Source organism: Ovis canadensis, chromosome 9 (assembly GCF_042477335.2).
Source record: "Ovis canadensis isolate MfBH-ARS-UI-01 breed Bighorn chromosome 9, ARS-UI_OviCan_v2, whole genome shotgun sequence".
Taxonomy (NCBI): Eukaryota; Metazoa; Chordata; class Mammalia; order Artiodactyla; family Bovidae; genus Ovis; species Ovis canadensis.
This window is the reverse complement of record NC_091253.1, coordinates 11,723,439-11,746,025: the sequence shown is the minus strand read 5'-3', so window position 1 is coordinate 11,746,025 and position 22,587 is coordinate 11,723,439. Positions and strand designations below refer to the sequence as shown.

Genomic DNA, 22,587 nt, shown 5'->3' with positions numbered 1-22,587 from the left:
TATTATCATAATAAGTTTCTAATTTATATGCCTTTAAGATAGGATCTCTAAAGTGCATTAACTTTTTGCCTTTTGGATGCAATTTGGAATAATAACAAAACCCATTATACCGTCTTTTCTACAAGTAGGCTTCCCTTTATCATAAGAAATGTGTAGTTTACCCATAGAGAGAATGAAGCGCGATTAGAGTTCAAGTAACTAAAGGATTTGAAAAGGAATGAGCTAGCATCTGTTTTGTGGTCCTGTTTAACTAATACAATATATAATAATTATTGTAAGCAGGTCATAAGGGCCATTTAAGGATTATCTCTAGTCAACTGATTTTTTTAAACTTCTGTTAGAAAAATGCTCCAATAAATTATCTGTCTCTTCTTTTTGAAGTGTTGATAAGAGTAGTTTGAATGGCAAGCACTCAACCTATAATCTTTATGGAACCATTAGCATTAATCTGAATTAAATGTAATTCAGATTAAAAGTGAAAAACATCATTTTAATGGTTTTATGTTACATTGTTTATTGTTTATGGAGTTGCTTTTGAAACACGTTATAGGAGAAAAATCATGTCTCTTGGCTTTTGCCTATATAAGTAAACTAATTTATTTGTGAATCCATACAGGCATAATTATTTTAACTGTCATTATGTAGAAAAGGATTTTGGCTTTATTCACATTTTTCTTAACTGCATTTTGAGTAGGTGCATATTACCCAGGTGATTCATTTGATGTTACTGTGTGTAAAGATTTCAAGTTATTTAATTTTCTATGGCTTTGCTTTTCTTGAACACTTATGATGAATACTCATGAATGTTTAGTCATAAACATTTAGAGCTCTGTTAGTAAAAGCATCGAAATCCATTTCTCTTTTTGTCACAAACCTATAACTATGTTTGTCATTCTAGCCTTCTTTTTAGACTTTAGGGATATATGAAAGTGGTCCATGTACAGTAGTTCTGAACTCTTGGTTTGGACCCATTTTTTCTGTTCTGCTGATTCAAATGTGATGCTTTATAATACTATTAAAGACGTTTAAGGTTTTGAAGTATTTAACGCTTGAATCGACCAGCTGTCAGTTTGCCAGAAATGCACCCTTGAGGGAGAAGAGTTTTGCCTCTTCCTCCCTGATTCTGCAAGAGAAGATAAAAGGTGGATGTCTAGCCATGAATAGACTTTTTGAGTTTTCTCCTCTAAAGCTGTATATTTCCCCTAAATACTGTAATTTTGTTTTGTAAACTTTAAAATTTGTCTACACTTTTTGCAAAAAAGAAAGGAGACGTTGAATTTAGTAGTTATGCCATATCAAACCTTTCAAGATAGATTCTGTTGCCTCCAGTGTAATTGGATTACCAAAAAATGATAGATAAACATGTTAAGAGATCCTGGGGATGAACAGCTTAACCCTTTGTGTTCCCAGAGAAGCCTTAAGTCCATGGACTACTCTCACGAAGATTGTGTTCTATACAGTGCCTTGTAAGGAGGATAGTGCCTGCTCTCAAGACAGACATAAACATAAAAAGCTACTTAAACCTGTGTAACAAAAGGGCAGGGTAAAATGACAGATTTTTCATTTGACTTTCTCATCTGTCCAGGATCAGATTAATATTTTCACTGTTACACTGGGGCTTGGCTATTTTGACACTGAAAGTGATATATGGGGCTGGAAATCCTGAACTTTGTTATAGATAGTTGAGTGAAAATCAGCTAAAACAAGAGATGGCCTTGGGGTTTTGGCTGCAGACAAAAGAGATTTAAGAGATTTAAGTGATAATACATAGAAGTTACTTATTTCCTCTAAATCGATATTCCATTTCAATTTTTTATGCCAAAACACAGCCTCTTTTCAAATTCATAAAGGCGATATGGTTCTTTTTACTTTGCATGCATTATTTACTTGTATTTTATGCTTCTTATCCTGGACAGACAGCATCTCTTATTTTATTGTTTGTGTTACTGTAGCATAAGCCTTAACATCCAAGAGAATCATGAAGGGGCACGTTTCTCCCCTTGCAAATTGAAATTCATTTTATTCTAGGAAAATGACCCAGAATATGGGCATTGCTGTGTAGTCAAAATATTTTAAATATTTACTCTTTAGATACACATGTTCTATATGTCGAGGCAAGAGGAGTGGGTTATGTGAGTGTTGTATCAAAGTTGCTTATTATGCTTGTATGACTCCAAGGATAAGGATGGATGTAAAAATACTGCTTTATCTTTTAACTGGCAAAAAAAAAAAAAAAAGATAAAACATAACCAAATATAACTGGTAATTTTTGCCCCTTAACGTCTGTGGTTTTGGTAAATTGGCAAACAACAACAAAAAAAAGTAAAAATGCTGGAAATTCGTTAGTTGAGCAAGAGACAAAGTTGTTAGCTTCCTATTTTTTAAAGATATCAGAAAAATGTCAAAATTTATTGCAACAGTACAGAGTCAGAGACTACAACAGCAGAAAGTTATTCTAAGTGATGTCTTAGAGTTTTCATTTTCTTTACAAGTGAAAACTCCGTAAAGGTGAGATGTCAGGACTGATCAAGTTCACACTGATGAATGGTGGTGTGTCTGAGGTTTTAATCTCTGCCAAGTGTTTTTGAGTCCTGAGTTCTTACCATTTTACCCCATTGCTTCCAGGTGTGTGGAGAATGTTCCTACATCTTAACAGTTTGTGTTCCTCTAAAGTCCAAAAACCCATGTGTAGAGATAAGTTTTGCAGTCTTGGATTTCCTAATATAAAAGCATCTTTCTTTCTCTTCAGGCTGTGTCTACCTTACAAAGTTTACAGATTCAGTCAGCTCATTTTTTTTCATCTTTTATTACTTTCTAATCTCCACATTTCCTGTTACTTTTTTGTTTATTGTATTTGAGTGCCCACCAGGAGTGATTTGTAAAAATAAATGCTTCAGAGAAGGGCTTTCCTCACGGCTGTCAGTAACAGGCATTGCAGATATCTCATTCATATGTTTAATTCTGACAGCTTTCAGGCCCGTGGTCATTTATCATCACTCTGAGACACACCAGACCCAGATCAGGGCTTCACTGTCGCCAAACTCGTTATGATGCAAAGGCACTACGATTTCATAAAGTGTGGTAGCAAGCTTTAGACAAGCTTGTTATCCTGTACAAATATTACCATGTTTTACCTTTTATACATGTGCTTGTTATTAAAAAAAAAAACCTCAATAACCTTTTTACTTTAATTATTTAATACTACAGAAATTTTCATGTTCTCTATTCCCTTTTATTCTCATATTTCACCCAGAAAACTTGAAAATGTAGGTTTAGCAATAAATTGTATGGATTGTCTGTTTTGCCTATAAACACAGATGTTTGAAATTGCAAATTCTTGTTAATTTCTAGATGCATAGGGAGAGATGTGAAAGACTTGAGGAATTTGAAGAGCAGAACAAAGTTGTATTTACATACTTGTAAATTTGAGAATAATATTTAAAATATATTTATGAAAATTTAATGTTTAATAATTATCTTACGTTACACAGGGCCATGATATTTACAGTGTTTTAAAGCATCTCATGAACGTCTACCAAGTCAAAGGAGTTTCCCCGAAAACTGCATTTCTCTTTGGAAGAGGTGATACATTGGAAATTTTTCAGTGATGGATTAGGGAAGACTTATTAATGATTCTTTAGCTTTATTTTAAGCCCCAAGCCTCTTTAATAATCTTATGAAAGGATAGATCTAGAAAAGTGCATATAGGTCCAAACGCAGTATTTGCAAATGATTGCAGCTTCTTCACAGTTTCTCCCAGGTCACCTATAATACTGGATTAGGAATTCACAGCACAACATGGAGCATGAAAATATAAGTAATTCTGTTACTCTGTCTTTACCTTTAATAATGTCTAATATTTTCCATTAAGAAAACTCTAGTAAATCTCACCATTTGTGTTCCAATCAGTTGTGTTTAGAAGACAGGAAATTATTTCACAAGTTTTTGTGTTTTTTTTTTTTACTTAAATTATAAGAAAACTTCTAAACTTTCTTTTTTCTTTGAGAATTTTATTTTATTTTAATATACATTTATTTTAACTGGAGGCTAATTACTTTACAATATTGTATTGGTTTTGCCATACATTGACATGTTGAGTTGATATTTGATATAAGTACATTCATTGGATAAAAATGTCAGAGTTTAAAATTAACTGAGGGTAAAAGTTGATCTAAAGAAAATAGATGAATTTCAATAAATATCTTTTAGGAAAATTAATACCTGCTTTTTAAAAGACATAATTTATTTAACATCAGACACATCAATCAGCTTGTAGAAAGCATAGTGAAAAATTTTGGCTTTTAATAAAAAGCTTCTGTATAAAATTACAATGTTAATTATGCTCTATTGGCTAGGGGAAATGAATTATATTACTATCACTCTATGGGAATTATAATTGAAGCTATATTTTCATTAAAAACTAAGTGAAATTATGTGATAATTACATGTTATAAAACATGAGCAAGATTATTTAATTCTCTAGTATGTGGCAGTACTAAAATTAAAAAAAATTTAAAACCCAGATGTTCTCCAAATTTAAAATCTTTTTAAAAAGGAATAGTGACTGGCATTTTGATGATTAGTTAGTTTCCAATGCTACCGGTATTCAGAGTAAATTTAATGCTAGAATTTATGGAAGAGTTAGAAAATATTTTATTTCATATTTTAATTTTGCTATTAGCATTAACATTGTTAATATAAAAAATTTAATAATGGATAATCATTCTTTTCAAAGTAAGATATTTGAGCTCTCTGGGCTGCGGTTAATTTTACTTTTAACTGGTTACCCAAGAGTTAATCACATTCCAAGGATTTATTTCTAATCATTACCAAGTATATTATTCTCTCTATAAATCATATACATTAATAATCATGTTTTCTTTATCAATTTGTGATAAATGTTCCATTTTAGCTGATAAATTTTCTTACTATTTAGCTTGACACACCAATAATCCAGAATTGATGTCATTTCACTCCATAATGTACAGTTGAAAAATAAAATGTACAATACACGAAAGAACTGCCCAATTCGCACTGAAGCCTCTTTATTGATGTTTACGAAAAGCAGTTTTACTGCAACATGACCACTTGTGTCAACAGTTATTTTAGAACACACACTAACGCGCACACCATCCAGAAATAAAGGGAAATACTCTTTAAAAATGTGAATTACGTGTAATTGCCTGACTTTTTTATGTAAGTGAACAATAAGCTGTTTGCATTTCACTTCTGATCTTGGAATCCGAGAGCAAGCACTGAGGACATAGAAACGGCATTAGTGCTGATGAGTCGAGGGTGTCCAGTCATGATTTTGAAAAGAAAACGATTTGGAGATTTTCTTTCTTTGACAGCTTAGAGGATGTCAACTTTCACTTCTTTAGGAATAAAGATAGTATATTAATCACTTAATCACTTTTGGGAGGTCAGAGTGAAGTCATTGAACCATTGTAGGATTCAGCTTGTTGGTATTTTTAAAGTCTTTAAAAATCCTGCTGCTGCTGCCGCAGTTCGCCTTTGGTATCCGCCGTGGCCCTGTCCTGCCTCTGAAAGCAGAGGGCAGACAGCCCTGGCCACCAGCAGGTCCTCTTGAGAGCGACACAGCACAGACAGCAGCCTCGTCCAGGGGGAGGTGGGAGAGGAAAAAGACCACCTTTAATAGAGGGAAGGCAAAAGAAATGAGAGGAAGAAAGAAAGGAAATCTCTTTTTGTAAACTTTAGAAGAGCCTTCAGAATTGCTAGTCTGGATGGAGCTGCCTTTAGAAAAGAATGAAAATGAAATATAGCTGGAGATATGTAGCTGTTGACAAACTAGCCTGTCTGTAGGGTCTTCCAGGTGTATTAGATGGAAAGCCATCCTTCATCCTTAGGGATGAAAAACCTGGTCTTCTCTAAGGGACAGCTGTAACCTACGTGTACTTTGCTAATCACACATCACCTTCAGTCTGAAGCATTTTCCTTAATTTTTCTGTGACTTCTTGGCCACACTGCTGTGTGTTTCTCAGGCCCGCCCCAGGAATTCTGTGCCTCTTATTTAAAGAAATGAGGTGCTTTCCTGGCAAGGTTAAGTCACCAGAACTATTCCAGACTGCTTTAGGCTGTAGCTCTCAGGTAATCTTTTCAATGCTCTTTCAATGACCTTTTCAGTGCTCCCCACCAAGAATTACGTGGTGCTAAATGTGAAGGGCACAAAGCTATAGGCTAACCAATGTCAAAAATTTCTTAAACTGTCTGTCATTGCTGAGAATATTAAGCTGACATCATTTAAATCTGCTTTTATCACAAGTAGAGATTACTTGGATTTAAGTGTTAATTGCAGAGTACAGCTGCTCACAGTTCATCTGTCTTCCTCAAAGCCCAAAGCAGATGACCGAGGAGTTACCGCATCACAGGCAGATGGCAGACAGCAGACTCCTGTACATTTTCTCACTGGGTATATGGCTTTCTATAAGTACAGCTCACATTTTCAATAATTTTAATTCTCTTGCATAGCAGTTTGCTTTGTAATACTTATTATGACTCCTTGTATATTGTCAAGTAATTAATACATTTAGAAACTGCTCTTCCCAAGTATTGAGCCACACTTTAATCACAATAGTTATCATTTACAACCATGAGTCAACATTTTCAAACCAAGTGTTGTGACTTCTTCATTCACGTACCTGTGTCACTAGGGGTTGATAACATCTGTCTAATACACTGACTTTAAGCAAAGCAAAACATCTAATAACTTGGTGTGAGAAGACAATTAAAACATTGACCATACATTTCACACCATGTACTTATCTCATGGGCTATTAGCCTGTACTTGGACACACAGCAAAAGCTAAATATTTACTGAATTTCCATGAGTGTCAGTGTCTTTTATCAAGGCCATGTTTAATCACTGCAGTGGAAAAGATTTGTTAGCAAGTGTCTTTATAAACTCCTGGTTAGAGAGGAAATTAACAACCAGGTCAATGAAATGTATCAGTATTCCCATTCTCCTTTAAATCACAAAACCTCTTGGCAGAGACCCCAGTACATTAGTTACAAAACAACGGGTTTTGGTCAGATATATGTGTATGTAAGCAACTTAATAATAAACTCTAGCACTTGTTGCAGAGATTGGCAAAAGATAAGTTATAAAGCATAAACATCGCCCTCATACAACACAGGTACATGTACACAACTGTATTATTTTTTCATTGGTAAGAAGGTAAAAATTAAAGACAGGGTCTTTAAGTAAGCTCCTTGTGATAGATTCTGACTTAAAATAGCTCATACTTTACTGAAGGCAGTACTTCACACCTAAACAGTCACACCTGCTACACTACTTAGAAGCTGAACAAAGGCTTAACTGGAATACACTCGTTTATTTACAATTTAAATTAAAAACCCAAAGTTCTATATCACATTTTCAAGAAGTATGAATTTTGTTTTTGTGGTCAGACAGAGCTTTCAGAAATAGAAAATGAATCTTTTCCTTTAGCAAGTCCAGTTTTTAAGATTGGCAAATATTCATGAAAAACGGTTGGTGGAAATGAAGAATTCAATAAGAATGCCTCAGAAAAGCAGATGCTGTTCCATTAGAAGAGTTTTTAGGTGCCTGCTTCAGCTGACAGTGTTACCTGGTGTGCATGCGTCTCAGTAAACACGTGTAGCTTTGTGTGATGTGTTCGCGTTATATGTACAAGCAACCAGTTCATTCAATAGGGAGCATATTTTCACAATCAAATTCAGTTTTACATACTCATTTATGAAGAATTGATATTATTTCATCTCTGATAAAGACATAGGGTCCTTAGCTTTTGTTACTAACCTTTGTGTCCCCCGTCCTGTGTGATTTGAGTCACATTCTTCATTAGAGCCCCAGTTGCTAGCATTTGATCTTTTGCCTTTTGTTTGTTAATCGTGTCATTTTGAGATTTTACTTGAAGTCATTATCAAAAGCATTGCAATCTTAAACCATTCGGTTCCTCAGAGGTGCTTCGGTGTTTTAACGGATTCCCGTTGTGTGTTTTTGCAGCAAGCTTAGTAGTGGAGGAGCGAACGAGACAGATGAAAATGAAAGTGCATCGATTTAAGCAGACAACAGGGTCTGGTTCTAGTCAAGAACTTGATCGCGAGCAGTATTCCAAGGTAAAACCAGTAACTGACCAATAGTTTCCCTGGTAACAAAAAAAAAAAGTACAGTGTGGGTAGCAGGTAGGACCAGTGAGCCTTTAAGTTACAGGAGAGAAATTAGGCTTCAGATGATGGCCTTGCACCATGGCTTCTCTCCTCTTAACGTGGTCACAAGATAGAAGTTTAGTAACCTATCATTTATGAATTTGGATTAAATGTTTTCTAGAAAAAATAAAATGCTTGATGTTACAGTCACTTAATGATTGTCAGTAGTCAAATTCACATCAGTAAGGTAAATGAAGCCATTTTATCTCTTGAATTTCATTCAACATTCTATTTTAAATATTAAGATGTCGATTTATAGTCTTAAATACTATTTGAGGTTGATAATTCCTATGGAGATTTCACAGTGAGTGAAAATTGTGTGATGTGAGATTTCTTATTGATCTGTCTTTAGTAAGAAAACTGATTTAAACTCTTAGAAACTGAAATCCACACAATTTTAAGAGAGAATAAAAACTTATATTTCAAAGTTATTTTGTAAGGATGCATTGAGGAGTTTATAAACTGCTAAATAGTATCTGATAATTTTGATTAAAATATGATTTTTAATTAAAATAGAGTTTTACACTTCATTAAGCAATTTTGAATATATTGTCTGATTTTTTTTTAAAAAATATTTTTAAAAAAGACTACAAAAGCGGCAGTAGCTACTACAGGAAGTGCTAAGTCACTTCAGTCATGTTCAGCTCTTTGCAACCCTGTGGACTGCAGTCCACCAGGCTCCTCTGTCCATGGGATTCTCCAGGCAAGAATACTGGAGTGGGTTGCCATGCCCTTCTCCAGGGGATCTTCCTGACCCAGGAACCGAACACTCAACTCTTATGTCTCCTGCATTGGCAAGTGAGCTCTTTACCACTAGTGCCACCGGATAAGCACACTGCAGGATAACCTGTGTTATAATTCGATATCCAGAGCCCTTTTAAAAGTAATGACCTTTTAGAAATTCAGAATTAAGTAAAAACTATACTAAATTAATGTTGTTAGCTTGGTACATGAAGCTAGTAAAACCTACTCATTTTTAAATATTGAGGTAGTTCATTATGTAGCCAGATATTCAGAAACGAATACAAAAATATACAGGCGGTAACAAAATCAGATTTGTTACCAGCCCAGCATACAGGCATGTGTGTTGGACATCGTCTTATCATTTTATGACTTTATGTCTTAGTTTAACTGCAGAAGGTTCCAACTGGACAGAGCTCAAGGTCACTGTGATCTAGTGGAGCCCAACTCCCTAGGAGTCTGAAACAATATTTTAAAAAGTAAAATCAGTAAAGCAAAAAAAAAAAAGAGAGAGAGAGAGAGAAATATTAGTAAGCAGAATATCTTGATGTTGCCCAAAGTTGCTGATTCCTGCTCCACATGTTTTTTCCTCTGGTTTGTACTTTATGATATTATCACTTAATCAGCTATTTGTCTGTCTTTATGGATATCATCATCATTTTTGTTTTCCTTTACACAAATGTGGTAAGCATTATGAAACAGGTGAAGTTAGGATTTCTTCCTCCACTGTGGCATGTACTTATTTGGGGAGGATCTTTAAACTAGAAAAGCTTAATCAAAGATGGAAATGCTTTCTTGATTTTTTAGCATCATGTCAAAGGATGAGGTCAGATTGAACCACAGAGAAAGGTCGAGCCAGTACAGAAAACAAGAAAGAAGTGAATAAAGAATCAGCATAAAATCCTGAAAGCCTTGCCTCTAGTCATATCAGCTGAAAAAAAACTTGAAAATGAAGTGCCCTAGAATCTAAACCACCCTAAACCACCACTAACACTTGTTTTCATAATGAATCAAAAGTAGGTTTATCCTGATTGAGAGGTTCCAGAATCTAAAAATATGTAAAAATGACCCTCTCTAGTCCAGCTGTCTTATTTACCAAATTTATGAAAACCGAGGCTCTCTCCAAAGAAGGGAGATACTTTCTCTTCATTAGCAGACTTCCTGTTTGGTCGTCAGCCCTCCGTTCCCTAGCTGGAACTTAGATGCCCTTTGGTCTTCCTGTGACACCAGTGAAATGTATACATGACTCCAGCCTGATTCAGAGGCTCTCCTATGGCTTTTAATTTGTATGTAGTTGAATTATTATATTCTAACATTCCTTTCTTGTTTGCATAGACATCCTTTTCCTTTTTCTCTTTTATTGCATTTGAATATTAAAAAACCCTTTACTTTTAAATATGTTATAATTGCTTTTACTGCATATATTGATACTACTATATTACATAAATAACATTATTATAAATTATACTGATAAGTGTGAAATCAAAGATATGGTATCTTTAAAAACATGAGACTATAATACAGGAAAAATATATAGGGTAAAATAACAAATAATTAGCTTATATTTAATTTTATGGGTTAAGTAAAAGGTAAATACTCTGCATGATTCTAATATTCTTAATGCTTACAATAAATTTTTACAATAGTTTCCAGTAGTAATTTCTGTTAATCCTCTCTTCTTTTTTCTTTCTTAAATTTACCCTTTTACCCCTTTTAACAATTTACAAAGATCTATTTGTATTTGTATAGCTGAGAACCAATCATTTCATAAATTTAATATACACTAAATTTTGAACTTTATTCCCTTATTAACTTATTTTTAGTCATTCAGCACTTTGCCTAAAGCAAAGCACCTTAATTGAAATTCTGCCAAATTAAAAATTGGTTAACTGTTTTCTAATATTTATAATGAAACACCAACAGAATTCGATTTTCTTCAGGGCAAAGAATTACCAGACAGATGTAGTGTAATTCCTAAGCTGTTTCACACCTGACACCTCCTTAAAGTATTACACAAACCTAACTCCATCCTGAGTAAGGAATTAGCAGGAAGTTGGCTTCTGAGAAAATACGGAACTGCAATCACTGTCCCTGAACTGTGACACTGTGCTATATTTTCATTGGTCTTCGAGTCACATGCCCTGGTGACGGAGTGAAATTCATCAACGGAGAGTGAATTTTCATGTAGGTCTCACATTTGAAACAGCACTTCTGTTTCTGTAACTTAGGAACAGCAAGCAGAGTTGACGTGATAGGTTTTGTAGGAGCTTCTGAATGTTTATTATAAGTTATGAAAGAGGCAGCCCTATTATCAGGGCTTTCTTCACATCAAGAACTAATTTCCCTGCTATATGATCAATATGAATTTCTCCTGAGGATGCTACACTTCTCAAAATACATTTAACGTATTTCCATTAACATAGTTAATGGTTAAATAGGATTTTTAAAGGATCATGCTTGATGAAAAGTCAAAGTTATTAAACTTTTAACAGATTTTGAAAATAAGCAGATATAGTAGTATGAAGTGAGTATAAAGTCTTTCCTTCAAATTACAAATGTGAAGAAAACTGTGACATTGTCTCAGAATGATGAATTATTCTTTACCTCAATATAAAAAAATGTTAACATGACAAACAATCTTTCAAAATTTTTTGTTTTGTCTCTTGACAGGAGTAGCAGAAGTCTATATACAAAAAGGAAAAGAACAGATAATTTATAGGAAAGGAGAAAATCTTTAGTTGGAGAAATAGTTCCATGCATATTCCCTTACCCTCAGTTTATAGTCCTCACTGCTTATTATTGGCATTTGCCAAATAAGGGGAGACTTTGTTCTAGGGGTCAACACCATGCCAGAATATTTCCTACAGCTATAAACTTTTATTGTATTAGAAACATTAATTCATATTCTCTCAAGTACAAGCTACCGTTTCAATGTTTGGAGATATTACAGGAATGACATATTAACATAGCAAAATAGTTTTAGAGACAAGTAATATTGGAATTATGTCTATACCCCAGCAACAGTATTAAATTCAGCTTCCGCCATGTGAGCATGTTATGTTTTTACATCTGTGTAAATAAAAACCAGTTCTGATTGAAATGAATCCTGCCAGTTAGTGTCATGCTACCAGATATGACAATTTGATGATAAAAATTACCAAGCTACTTTAAATACATTATCATAAGTCACGTTAACTTTAGGTCACACTCAAAGTTGTGTAAATAGTTCACTTCTGAACATATTAACATATATGCATTTCCTTTTGGATTACTATTTAGCATATGGCTTTCAAAAATCATGCAATCATGAAAAAATTATTTGAAAATAGAATTTTATAGACATTCTATAGATTTGGAGTTGTGAAATTTTTTGCCCAACACATACATGTAAGAGATGGAAAATTAAAGCTAACGTTTAAATACCTTCACCCTGAACTGCTATCATATGAAGAATTATTAAATAAACATGGTCCTTTTTCTAGAACTTTTAAAGTAAGTGTTATTGTCCTATAATTGTCTTTGTATATACAGAACCACAATTAAGCATCATTTTATGTGGTATTCTTTAGCAAGACAATTGTTTATACAAATTGTTGAACTAGTTAGGATTATTTTAGATTTGTTAAAACTCACATAATATGGAGCATAGAGGAAGGGTGACTCTTTCTACAAGTTTAAAAAACATTTGATATTTTCACACCTGAGCACATAAATGCAGAATTAAATTGCTTGATAAGAAACGTAAATAGCCAATGTTGGTCATGTGTCCCTTTAGTCATATGTTCTTTTATGTAAGAAGTTATCTTACCTTCCAGTACCTAAAATAGAAAATCAATTATGTATTTATTATTTCAAAATTGTAGATACTTATACAACCTTACTATTTATTATGATTTAAACACATAAAAATATAGACTGTATAAAGGTACTCACTATGTGATTCATTGCAGTAAGACAGTAAAGTAGAAATAGAAAAAAAAATACTTTCGATATTTCACCAATTTTAACTTTTACCTTATGATTTCTACAACTTTAGATAATAAATACTTAAGACAGATACAAAGACACATGGAGGGGCTTCGCTGGTGGTTCAGTGGCTAACACTGTGTGCTCCCAATGCAGAGGGCCCAGATTTAATCCCTGGTTGGGCAGCTAGATTCCACATGCCACATAAGACCTGCACAGCTAAATAAATTAATTAATTAAAAAGTAAAGACATTTAAATATGAGATATAGCATATCTTGAAATTTTAATAGGAATCTTTTTTTTTTTTACTTTCAACACTTAGTTAATAGTTTAATCTGAAAATGACTAATTAAACCATAATAGAAAGTCCAAGTTCTGTCTTTGCCTCCATCACTTGACTTGAATTTGGCATAATCCTTTTGCTTTCTTAGCAAATCTTTTTTTTTTTGAGAGTTATATTTTTTGGTAAAATGTGAAAGAATGTGACATCTTAAAATAGGGAGAGTGTGTAGGGTAAATTAAATATCAGTTTTAGAATGCCTCAAGAAGCACCGACAGATGGAAGCAGTCTATTTCATGGGTAGAGTAGAAGGTGAGTAGAATTTGTAGGCAGTGATGAAAATCAAGAAAAGAGAAACTGACGTACTGGAGAAGAGGAATAATGCAATTTTAAGGTAGTAAGTAGGTGCGAGTCATTTATTTAGTGAGTTTTCCACCCAGGCATTGACACTTTTAGGTTTTTGTCAGTCCTCACAGATCACTTCTTACCGTTCAGAGGATGCAGGATAGTTCTGTTGGAAACCATACCTCATGCTAGCGTTGGGTCATTTTAGACTTCACACCTCATTTTATGAAAGTGCACTTTTGCTTGATGCGGGCGGAGTAGCCGCTAGCCTCGCCGTGTGTATCTCTGCTCCCCCGACCCGGTATCGGAGCTCACACGCTCTTGTTTTCACTCCTTAGTATAGCGCACACACAGATCAGTACAGAAGCTGCGACAACGTCTCCGCCAGATCCTCAGACAGCGACGTCAGCGACGCGTCTGCCGTGTCCCGAACCAGCAGTGCCTCCCGCCTCAGCAGCACCAGCTTCCTGTCCGAGCAGTCTGAGCGGCCTCGGGGCAGGATCAGGTGAGTGGCCACCGCTCGTGCCAACCAGGTAGAAGTGCACCTTGCCTCCTGCTTATCCTCGCTCAGAGTTTGGGTGGAGGAGCCAGAGCGTTTCATTGGCATGACCGGGACTAGGGTGGCTTCAGCCTTCCTTCACTGTTAGTAATATTGCCCAGATTCTGAGGTCCTTCCTATCAGGTGGGGCCTGTAACCACGGAGCAATGTCTAAAATGCCTTCTAATATCATTAAATCCACAAAGCATTCTTTAGTCCTGTGTTGGGAAGCCTCTCTGTAAAGGGCCCGGTAGTAAATACTTCAGGCTCTGCTGGACAGCCTCTGTTGCGATGATTTACAATGTCATCCTACAGAAACTCTGCAGTCAAGTGAGCACCGTCGTAGTCCAATAAAGTTTTATTTACAGAAGGACAGAGAGCAGGCTACATTTTACTGAAGGCTATAATTTACTGAGCATGTCTTCAGTCCCCAAGCAGTTGGTGCACCTTCAGGTGGGGGTGATAGCAAAATACACATCCGTCTTGTTTACATTAAGGGACTTGTAAGAGATTTGCATGCAGTTTCTTTAAATCACCAGCAATTATCTTGGTTCTCAGGAGGTAAATAGCCCTGCTGAAGGGGAAAAGACCTCAGGAATCTGGTCCTGTCTTCAGTAAAACAGACTCAGTATGGACAAGGCATATTTTGTATTTGCTCTTAACTAGTTCCCAGAAGTAGAAGTTTCACTGAAGGCATTTTGGGGTTGTTGAAAGGCCCTTGAAATGTAGATGTTCAAAACAGGAGCAGTTATCTTCCTAACACTCTGAGCTGGTATGATGGCACGCTTGGATGATGATCCTGGAGCGTTCTGTCTTCCTGGATTTCTCTGCACCTTGCTCCCCTGTTGATGTAATTTGAGAGCAGTTATCTTACTGTAAATTGACAGTGTCTCACTGAGAATCTGCAAGAGAAGTTCTGATCAGTCAAGATATTAGTGGAACATTTTAGCTCTGTTTTGAATATTCTCTGCCTCTGGTCCTAACAGAGTATTAAGCTCTTTAAAAGTGAAGAAAGAATTAGAAAAGCTAAAGAATATCTCTATTGAGCTGGTAGGATAGAGGGTGTAAAAATGATTCTAATTGATCCCTTTGTATTGAAATATTAAGACACTGTGTTTCAGAACCTATTTAGTTTAGCAAGAATATTGATAAATAGGGGATTAAACAAAAACTTTTTCACTTTTAATTACTAAAAACAACTTAATTTGTATTCATAACAGACTCTAGTGGCATGAGTCCTATGGTATAAAATATAACTAATTAATAGAATTCACGTTACAAACCAGCTCTGAGAATGCTGTGTGGGTCCACTGTCATTCTCTTGAAATTTCAGAAGAATAAAGTCTTCAAAAGTTTATCTTCAGGAAAAATTTGGCAGCATGGCTTTTAAGGAAGAAAACAAAGAACAGAAATTTTAGGCAGCTCAAGGGCAAGGTACTATGATTTTGTATAAAGGGTGAGAAGGAACTACATGATAGTGATTGGAGCCAAGGTTACTTCGTGGGAAAATGATAGTTTATCAGATCAGTTCAGTACAGTCGCTCAGATGTGTCTGACCCTTTGCAACTCCATGGACTGCAGCACGCCAGCTTCCCTGTCCATCACCAACTCCTGGAAATTACTCAAACTCATGTCCATCGCGCCAGTGATGCCATCCAACCATCTCATCCTCTGTCATCCCCTTCTCCTCCTGCCTTCAATCTTTCCCAGCATCAGGGTCTTTTCCAGTGAGTCGGTTCTGTGCATCAGGTGGCCAAAGTATTGGAGTTTCAGCTTCAGCATCAGTCCTTCCAATGATAACATTCACTATATTATACCATGATACGAAGCAGAAGATAGATGATGTTTTGCCTCCTTGATTCATATGATTTCTATTTATTGAAGTTGATGAAGACAGAGATTAGACCTGGAAACAGTACAAGTGAATTTCTTAATGACAAATCTGTTTTCTCTGGTCATTTCCCTGTTTTCAGCTCCTCTTTCTTGTCTTTGTAGCTTGGAGCATGTTTGAGTTATTTTTATTTAAGTGGATTATGTAAAGGCAGGCAGTTAAACTAATGGCTGAACAAGTTTCCCCTGAAGCTAAGGTGAAGAAGTATTTTCCTGTGGCCCGATGCTCAAGGTCATAGTTGGTAGATGTTTGATTTCTTAGAACACTTAGGAATAAAGAGGGTAGGATGAGATATGGAAGCGCAAGACTTTCTTTTGACATTTAAAAACTAGTTATCTTTTGATATATGTTCTTCCCAAGGAATATCCATAGGTGCACAAATGCTAATGTTAACAAACACACTCACACACACAGTTCGGAGTTGCTTTGCATCCACCATTAGCCTTGTGGTAAAAGCTTGAGAGGAGGGTTTGTAATGAAGAAACAAAGAACAAAATATCAATGGTTGCAGGCTCTTCAACCTTAAATATCCCCAATGCTTATAACACTATGAATATTTATTTTTCTCAATATAATGTTGTTTTGCATTTCTTTATTTTTAGTAACTAACTACCTTCATAGGTTTTAAAATTCTATGTATTCAAGCTCATATATAAAGTATCTGATCAATATGATAATAGATGTATTTACATTTCATAAAAGGTACCAGCAAGCCTTGGAGATCCAATCAAGCATAAGGACTTTATTATTTCCCAAGACTTCATGATAGTATACTATCTATGCTACACACTCAAGGAGATTGTAATCTGTTTAAGAGCTTAAAACGTATTTTTTTATGTTCTGGCTCCCTATACAAGAGGTCAGATCTTTGACAATGTGGGCAGGAAGCTGAGATGGTTAAGATGAAACCAGGATTCAAACCCTAGTCTTTTCTTTCCACATTGAACACAAACTTTTCCCCACACTTAGTTAATTTAAAGATTAAAATATGTGCTATATTTATTGCAAGAATCAGCATATAAACCCACTCGCTTCAAACCCATGTTGTTCAGGGTTCACATATAAATATCTTTGCTCATATCTTCCTATGAAACATGAAATGCTTGGCTCTACGTTGCCCAGGACGGGTTTTATGCTGAAAGTCATTAAAAGGATTAGAAGACGCTATAGCATCCCCTGGAGGCAGTTTCAGTATCTGAAAGTCCACCAAGTGCCCAGTACACTCCTTAAGGTCCCAGAGAGGGAGAGACCCCTGACTTCCTCCTGTCCATATCATATAGAACCATAGTATGCAGGCAATTAAATACCATACATGGTTCTGATTCCATCTATCCAAGTATGTGATGAACCAAGAAAATGTCCAGATAGGCACCTCCGAGATGAGCAGTGGGCTGCATAGTGTGATACATGGGCCAGCATCTCCCACATACTGCTTACTACACTTGCCTGTTGATAATTCACAGGACAAACTATAGTTCTTGAGGTTTGGAGTTCTACCTTGTAACAGCTTGTTTATCTCGGCTTACTCCAGCATATACCAAGTTTATTTCATTCTAGAAGATCTGTTTCCCAGGGACATCCAATAATGTGTTGCATAGTTTTTAAGTAAAGTTTGAGAAATTCCATTTTATATAGCATCCTATTGCCTAAGAGATAAAAGGCTTTAAAGAGAGCTTCAAAAACCCTGTTTAGGGAACAAATGAAATTAAGCCCTTACAAAATATGTATAGGTTGAAGAATATAAATATATTTAGATGACCAATCTCTTAAAGATCATTTACAGAATATTAGGAATTTACAGACCATATCATGAATCGTTTGTGTTTGACATAATGATTAGGCAAAAGATACTTGACCACTGGGGGTGGCACCAGCTAAACCATATGTTTCTGTGTGAACTGAAATAAGAGCATTTCTCCCCCTAGATGCACTGTAAATGCTTCATTCAAAATAACCCAAAATGTACTTAATATTTTCAAAGGTTATATAAACAGGGATCTACAGTAGAAAAGCATATACTATATTGTTTATTGGAGAAGGAAATGGCAACCCACTCCAGTGTTCTTGCCTGGAGAATCCCAGGGACGGCGGAGCCTGGTGGGCTGCCATCTATGAGGTCACACAGAGTCGGACACGACTGAAGCGACTTAGCAGCAGCATACTGTTTATATGAATTAACCTTTTGTAGATAGAATGAATTAAAAGTTCTTAAAAAAATGTTGTCATGGATTCAAAGTACTTAAAACTTAAGTAATTCTAGGATGATTCTTACAGGACAAAATCAACACAGTAATCCAAAGTGCATGTGTGCTAAGTTGCTTTAGTTGTGTCTGATTCTGCAACCCTAGGGACTGTAGCCCACAAGACTCCTCTGCCTATGGGATTCTCTAGGCAAGAATATGGGAGTGGGTTGCTGTATCCTTCTCCAGGGGATCTTCTCAACCCAGGGCTCAAACCCATGTCTCTTATGCCTCCTGCACTGGCAGGCAATTTCTTTACCACAGGTGCCCCCTGGGAAGCCCAGTTCAAAATAATAAGCATCAGTAAAGATTTGAGGTCCCTTCTTTTTCAGATTTGTTCTGCATGTGACATATAATTTTCATTTAGTATTAGCTTAAATAGTTCTCGAAGAATATTTTCCCTTCCAACCATAAAGAATGTAAAGTGTATTAGTAGAGGGAGCGTGACAAGTGAAAGTCGCTCAGTCATGTCCAACTCTTTCTGACCCTATGGACTGTATGCAGCCTGGCAGGCTCCTCTGTCCATTAAATTCTGCAGACCAGAATACTGGAACGGGTAGCCATTCCCTTCTCCAGGGGATCTTCCTAACCCAGGGATCATACCCAGGTCTCCCACATTGCGGGAAGCCCCATAATTGATAATAAGAAATGCACATGTTCTGGAAGCCAGAAAGAATATGTTAAGTTCCTGAGTTTTATTCATTTATTTATTGCATCAAAGAAAATGTTTATCGCAAAAAGAAGCTGAATTTTTATGATATAGCTCTGGATTTTTTTCATCTTTATCATGTATCAATTTTTTTCCAGGCAGACAAATTTCAGATGTTTTATGTAAGATCAAACTACAAAACCAAATACAAGTATAATCCTATAAAATCCTTTAATTGTACTCAGATGATACATAATTTTAGAAGTTCTGTCAAAATCAACAGTTTCCCAGCGACCTTCACATGTAAACTTTTGTCAGCATTGACAAAGGTTTGCCTTGATGTACAAGGTCACCTTTCTATATCAAAGTGAATTTTGATAAACAAACTTGCTGAGCAAATTTGATGCAAATAGTTTTCGGTCTTTTTATCATCTCTTTTTTGGAAGAATATTTTCAAAAGCAGTTCTTTTCTACAAGCATAGTTTAAAAGATATGAGAGCTTTTTAAGTGCAGCTTTTTCCTATACAGAAGTAGTAATTTCAGAGCAGGAAATTTACTAAAATCTGGCAGTTGATGTCAGTAGGCATAATAATAAGTAGGCACATACTTAAGGAAATATACTTATTGGAGGATTTTAAAACATTGTAGGTTAAATTATTTGATATTTTAAATTGTGATAGAGAATGAGTACATAGTTTAATATCTTCCAGAAAATCAATCTTGGTATTGCAGTTATGCTTGAAAAATATTACAGAAAATTTCAAATGCCCTTAATTTCATGGTAGTTCTTCAGCTCCATGAGGGAATACAGGATACCATTTAAAAATAATCTTTGGAAATTTTGTGACGGTATTTGAAAAATACTTAACTGCAAAATTATTCGCTATATCGATAGCTCAGAATAACAAATGAAACCTTCATTTTTATATACTTATTATGCCTACTGACATTGAATATAGTCAAGAGGACCACGAGGGAATTTTAAAGCTGTCCACACAATTTTGCATGCCCTCCTGTTTTCCTATGGAAAAACAAAGTCTACTTAATCTGCAGAAGTGCTAAAAAGAAAGGAAAATAACATGGACATTGGGTGATGGGGAGAAACTAACTGGAACACAGTGAGAGATGCTGGATATTGAATATCTGAGGAAGGAAATATATCTTGGCGTTCTTCTTTCAGGGAATTTCTTCATTTTAATTGTCCTAGACTGATGAGAGTACTCTTATTATTTCCTGTGACCAGATTGAAGCAGTAGAGAGATGGAAAGACTGTGCCATGTGCCCTTTAAAAACTCTCTGCCTTTATGGTGAAATTACTAAATAATACTTGTTAGTATATCGTATGATTGAAGGGCCATGCAACTGAGTTGTTAAATCATGCCATGTCCACCACATAAACACAATTCTCTTGACTTGTAAGTATAAGTAACAGACAGTCCTTAGAGTAGCGAATTTGAGCTCTTGGGGCAAGTGAGTAGATTTTCCTGGTGAGAGTCTTCATTGCAAACCTTTAGTACTACCACAGGGGTCTGGTTCCATTCCTAGCTGGGGAACTAAGATTCTGCAAGCTGTGCAGTCAAAAAAAAAAAAAAAAGACTGCAGTTTGAAGGGAAGCAGCAACAGTCTGATTTGAACAGCTCCATTCTGTTTTTACTGATCTATTCTGTCAGTTCCTTATAGGTTTACTAAGATGTTTTGTCGAAATCTGGGAAAGTTAGCAGAGTATTAGATTAATGCTTCCTACTTAATAGGCAATAAAATGATCAGTTATAATAAAGTTTCAAATTTTGATGGAAACCTAGAATACCTCATAAAGATGGGAGTTACTTGTCAAAGTGATCATTTGTAATTAGATCTCAGAGACAACTTCTGTCTCTTAGGGAAAAATAGCCACACTGCATATGGAGTTTTAAAGTATGCTGTAACGTTTTGTTATTTGTAGAAATCTAATTCCCTGTAAGGATTAAATCAGATAATTTTTAGCATTTCAAATATTTTAAAGAGCATGCTCAATGGACATTGTAGATACTGTTAATTAGAAACTTTCTTTAATGAGAAAAATAAGACTGTGTGTTTGGAAGAATATATTAGAAGATTTATTTCATTTATTATTTTATTTGAGGTGAAAAAAATCTTTGAAAGTTCAAACCAACAAACTATGTTAATGACTTTGCTTGTAATACCTGCTCATCTATTTATGATACTAAATCATACTTGATTTTATTCGAGTGTAATTTTCCAATTTAATTAATTCTGCTAAAAGAAGTTACACATTTAATTTAATACTCTGTTGTTAAATGAAATAAAAGTATAATTCTCTCTTCTTATTTCCCCACAATATGCAAGAAATTAACTTACATACTTCTAACAGCACATCTTCAGTGTAGCAAATTATTAGAAAGCTATAGTTTATACATCTTTTAAATGCAAGGAAAATAACATAGGTTATGAATCCTAATGTGAATTGACTATATTAAAGCAACTTTCAAATAAAACCAATTTATTTCCTAAGAATAGTTTTGGAAGAGAAACAGAATTCAGCTTTGGGGTTCAGATCCCTGTTCACTGTGAGAGATGTGATTGTAGTTGTGGTCTTGGCTTTTGACAACAGGCAGAGCAGCGCATTTACTCTGGGGCTGTGAGTGATGTCCATAAGCACCACCTTTGGCTTCAGGGCAGACTCGGGTATAGGAGACCAACCCTGTTGGTGAGATGTTGACTAGCTTCGCTTCAGTGCTCTGTAATCTCCACAGCACACGAGGGCTTCCTAAAGGACCACTGATGTGACCCTTTTGTTTGATGTGCGGTCACTGCCGCACAGACTGGCTGTAGTATTCTATTCGCTCTCAAACAGCAGGGTGACTGTTCTGAGAGGACCTCAATTTGTTACTATATTTTTATGCCAAAACAAAAAAGGATATTTCTAATGGGAATTTTCTAACAGATTCTGAAGTTTCTATTTATCCTACTGTGTTTACATGTTTATATCTTCATGTTGGAGAACTGATTGCTGATTTTAAACCTGGCGGTATTACATAAATGAACAGCTAATAGTTTTTATGGTCTCCATGTCTGAATTCTGGTTGTCAACATTAAATATCTGTTCTTTGGGACAGTCTTCATATTTCCATGGCAATTATCCTATAATTTAAAGTGGATATGAATCCTTTCACTCCAAACCAATGCTTCCCAAACTTCAGTTATTTCACATGTCAAGTTTGTAATTTTTCCATGACTGTGTAATACATACATAATTTTTAATGTATTAAAAATATGGTGCTGACATGTAAAGTGTGTTTTATGATTATCAGATATTCCAATAGATGGTTTACATGCAATATCATGAGTGCTGTAATCGCCCAGTAGTGTAACTGCCAATAGTCTCTTTTTATAAATAAAAAGAGAAGCAACATATTGACTTTGCTTGGCAATAAGCGGTAGAGCTAGAATCAAGAGCCAGATGATTTAACCTTTTGTCTTTATGTGGTGAATCTATTTATCTCTAATATTTTTTTTCTTGCTTTAAGTTGATTTTGTCTTGCATGAAAAGTTTTAAAACCAATGTTCAGTCTAACTTTTCACAGCCTTTTACTTTTAACCTATCTGTTAAAGGTTATAAGTTATATATGAGTTATATCTCTTGTAACCAGCATAGAGCTGGATTTAGATTTTTTTTTTCCTTCTTGCTTGGCAATCTGTATTATTTAATTAGCTACCTAATCCTTTTA

At 35.3% G+C, this 22,587-nt stretch overlaps 1 protein-coding gene across 25 annotated transcripts in view; it reads left to right on the top strand.

Annotated features, from left to right (window-relative positions):
• The window catches only part of RIMS1 (regulating synaptic membrane exocytosis 1), a 244,073-nt gene that overhangs the window by 122,307 nt on the left and 99,179 nt on the right, over positions 1 to 22,587 (top strand). For all 25 annotated transcript variants that reach the window (XM_070292523.1, XM_069599446.2, XM_069599471.1 and 22 more), the window contains 2 exons: positions 8,006 to 8,118; positions 13,880 to 14,046. In XM_070292523.1, coding sequence (XP_070148624.1) covers positions 8,006 to 8,118; positions 13,880 to 14,046 — 280 coding nt within the window. The remainder of the gene's footprint in view (positions 1 to 8,005; positions 8,119 to 13,879; positions 14,047 to 22,587) is intronic.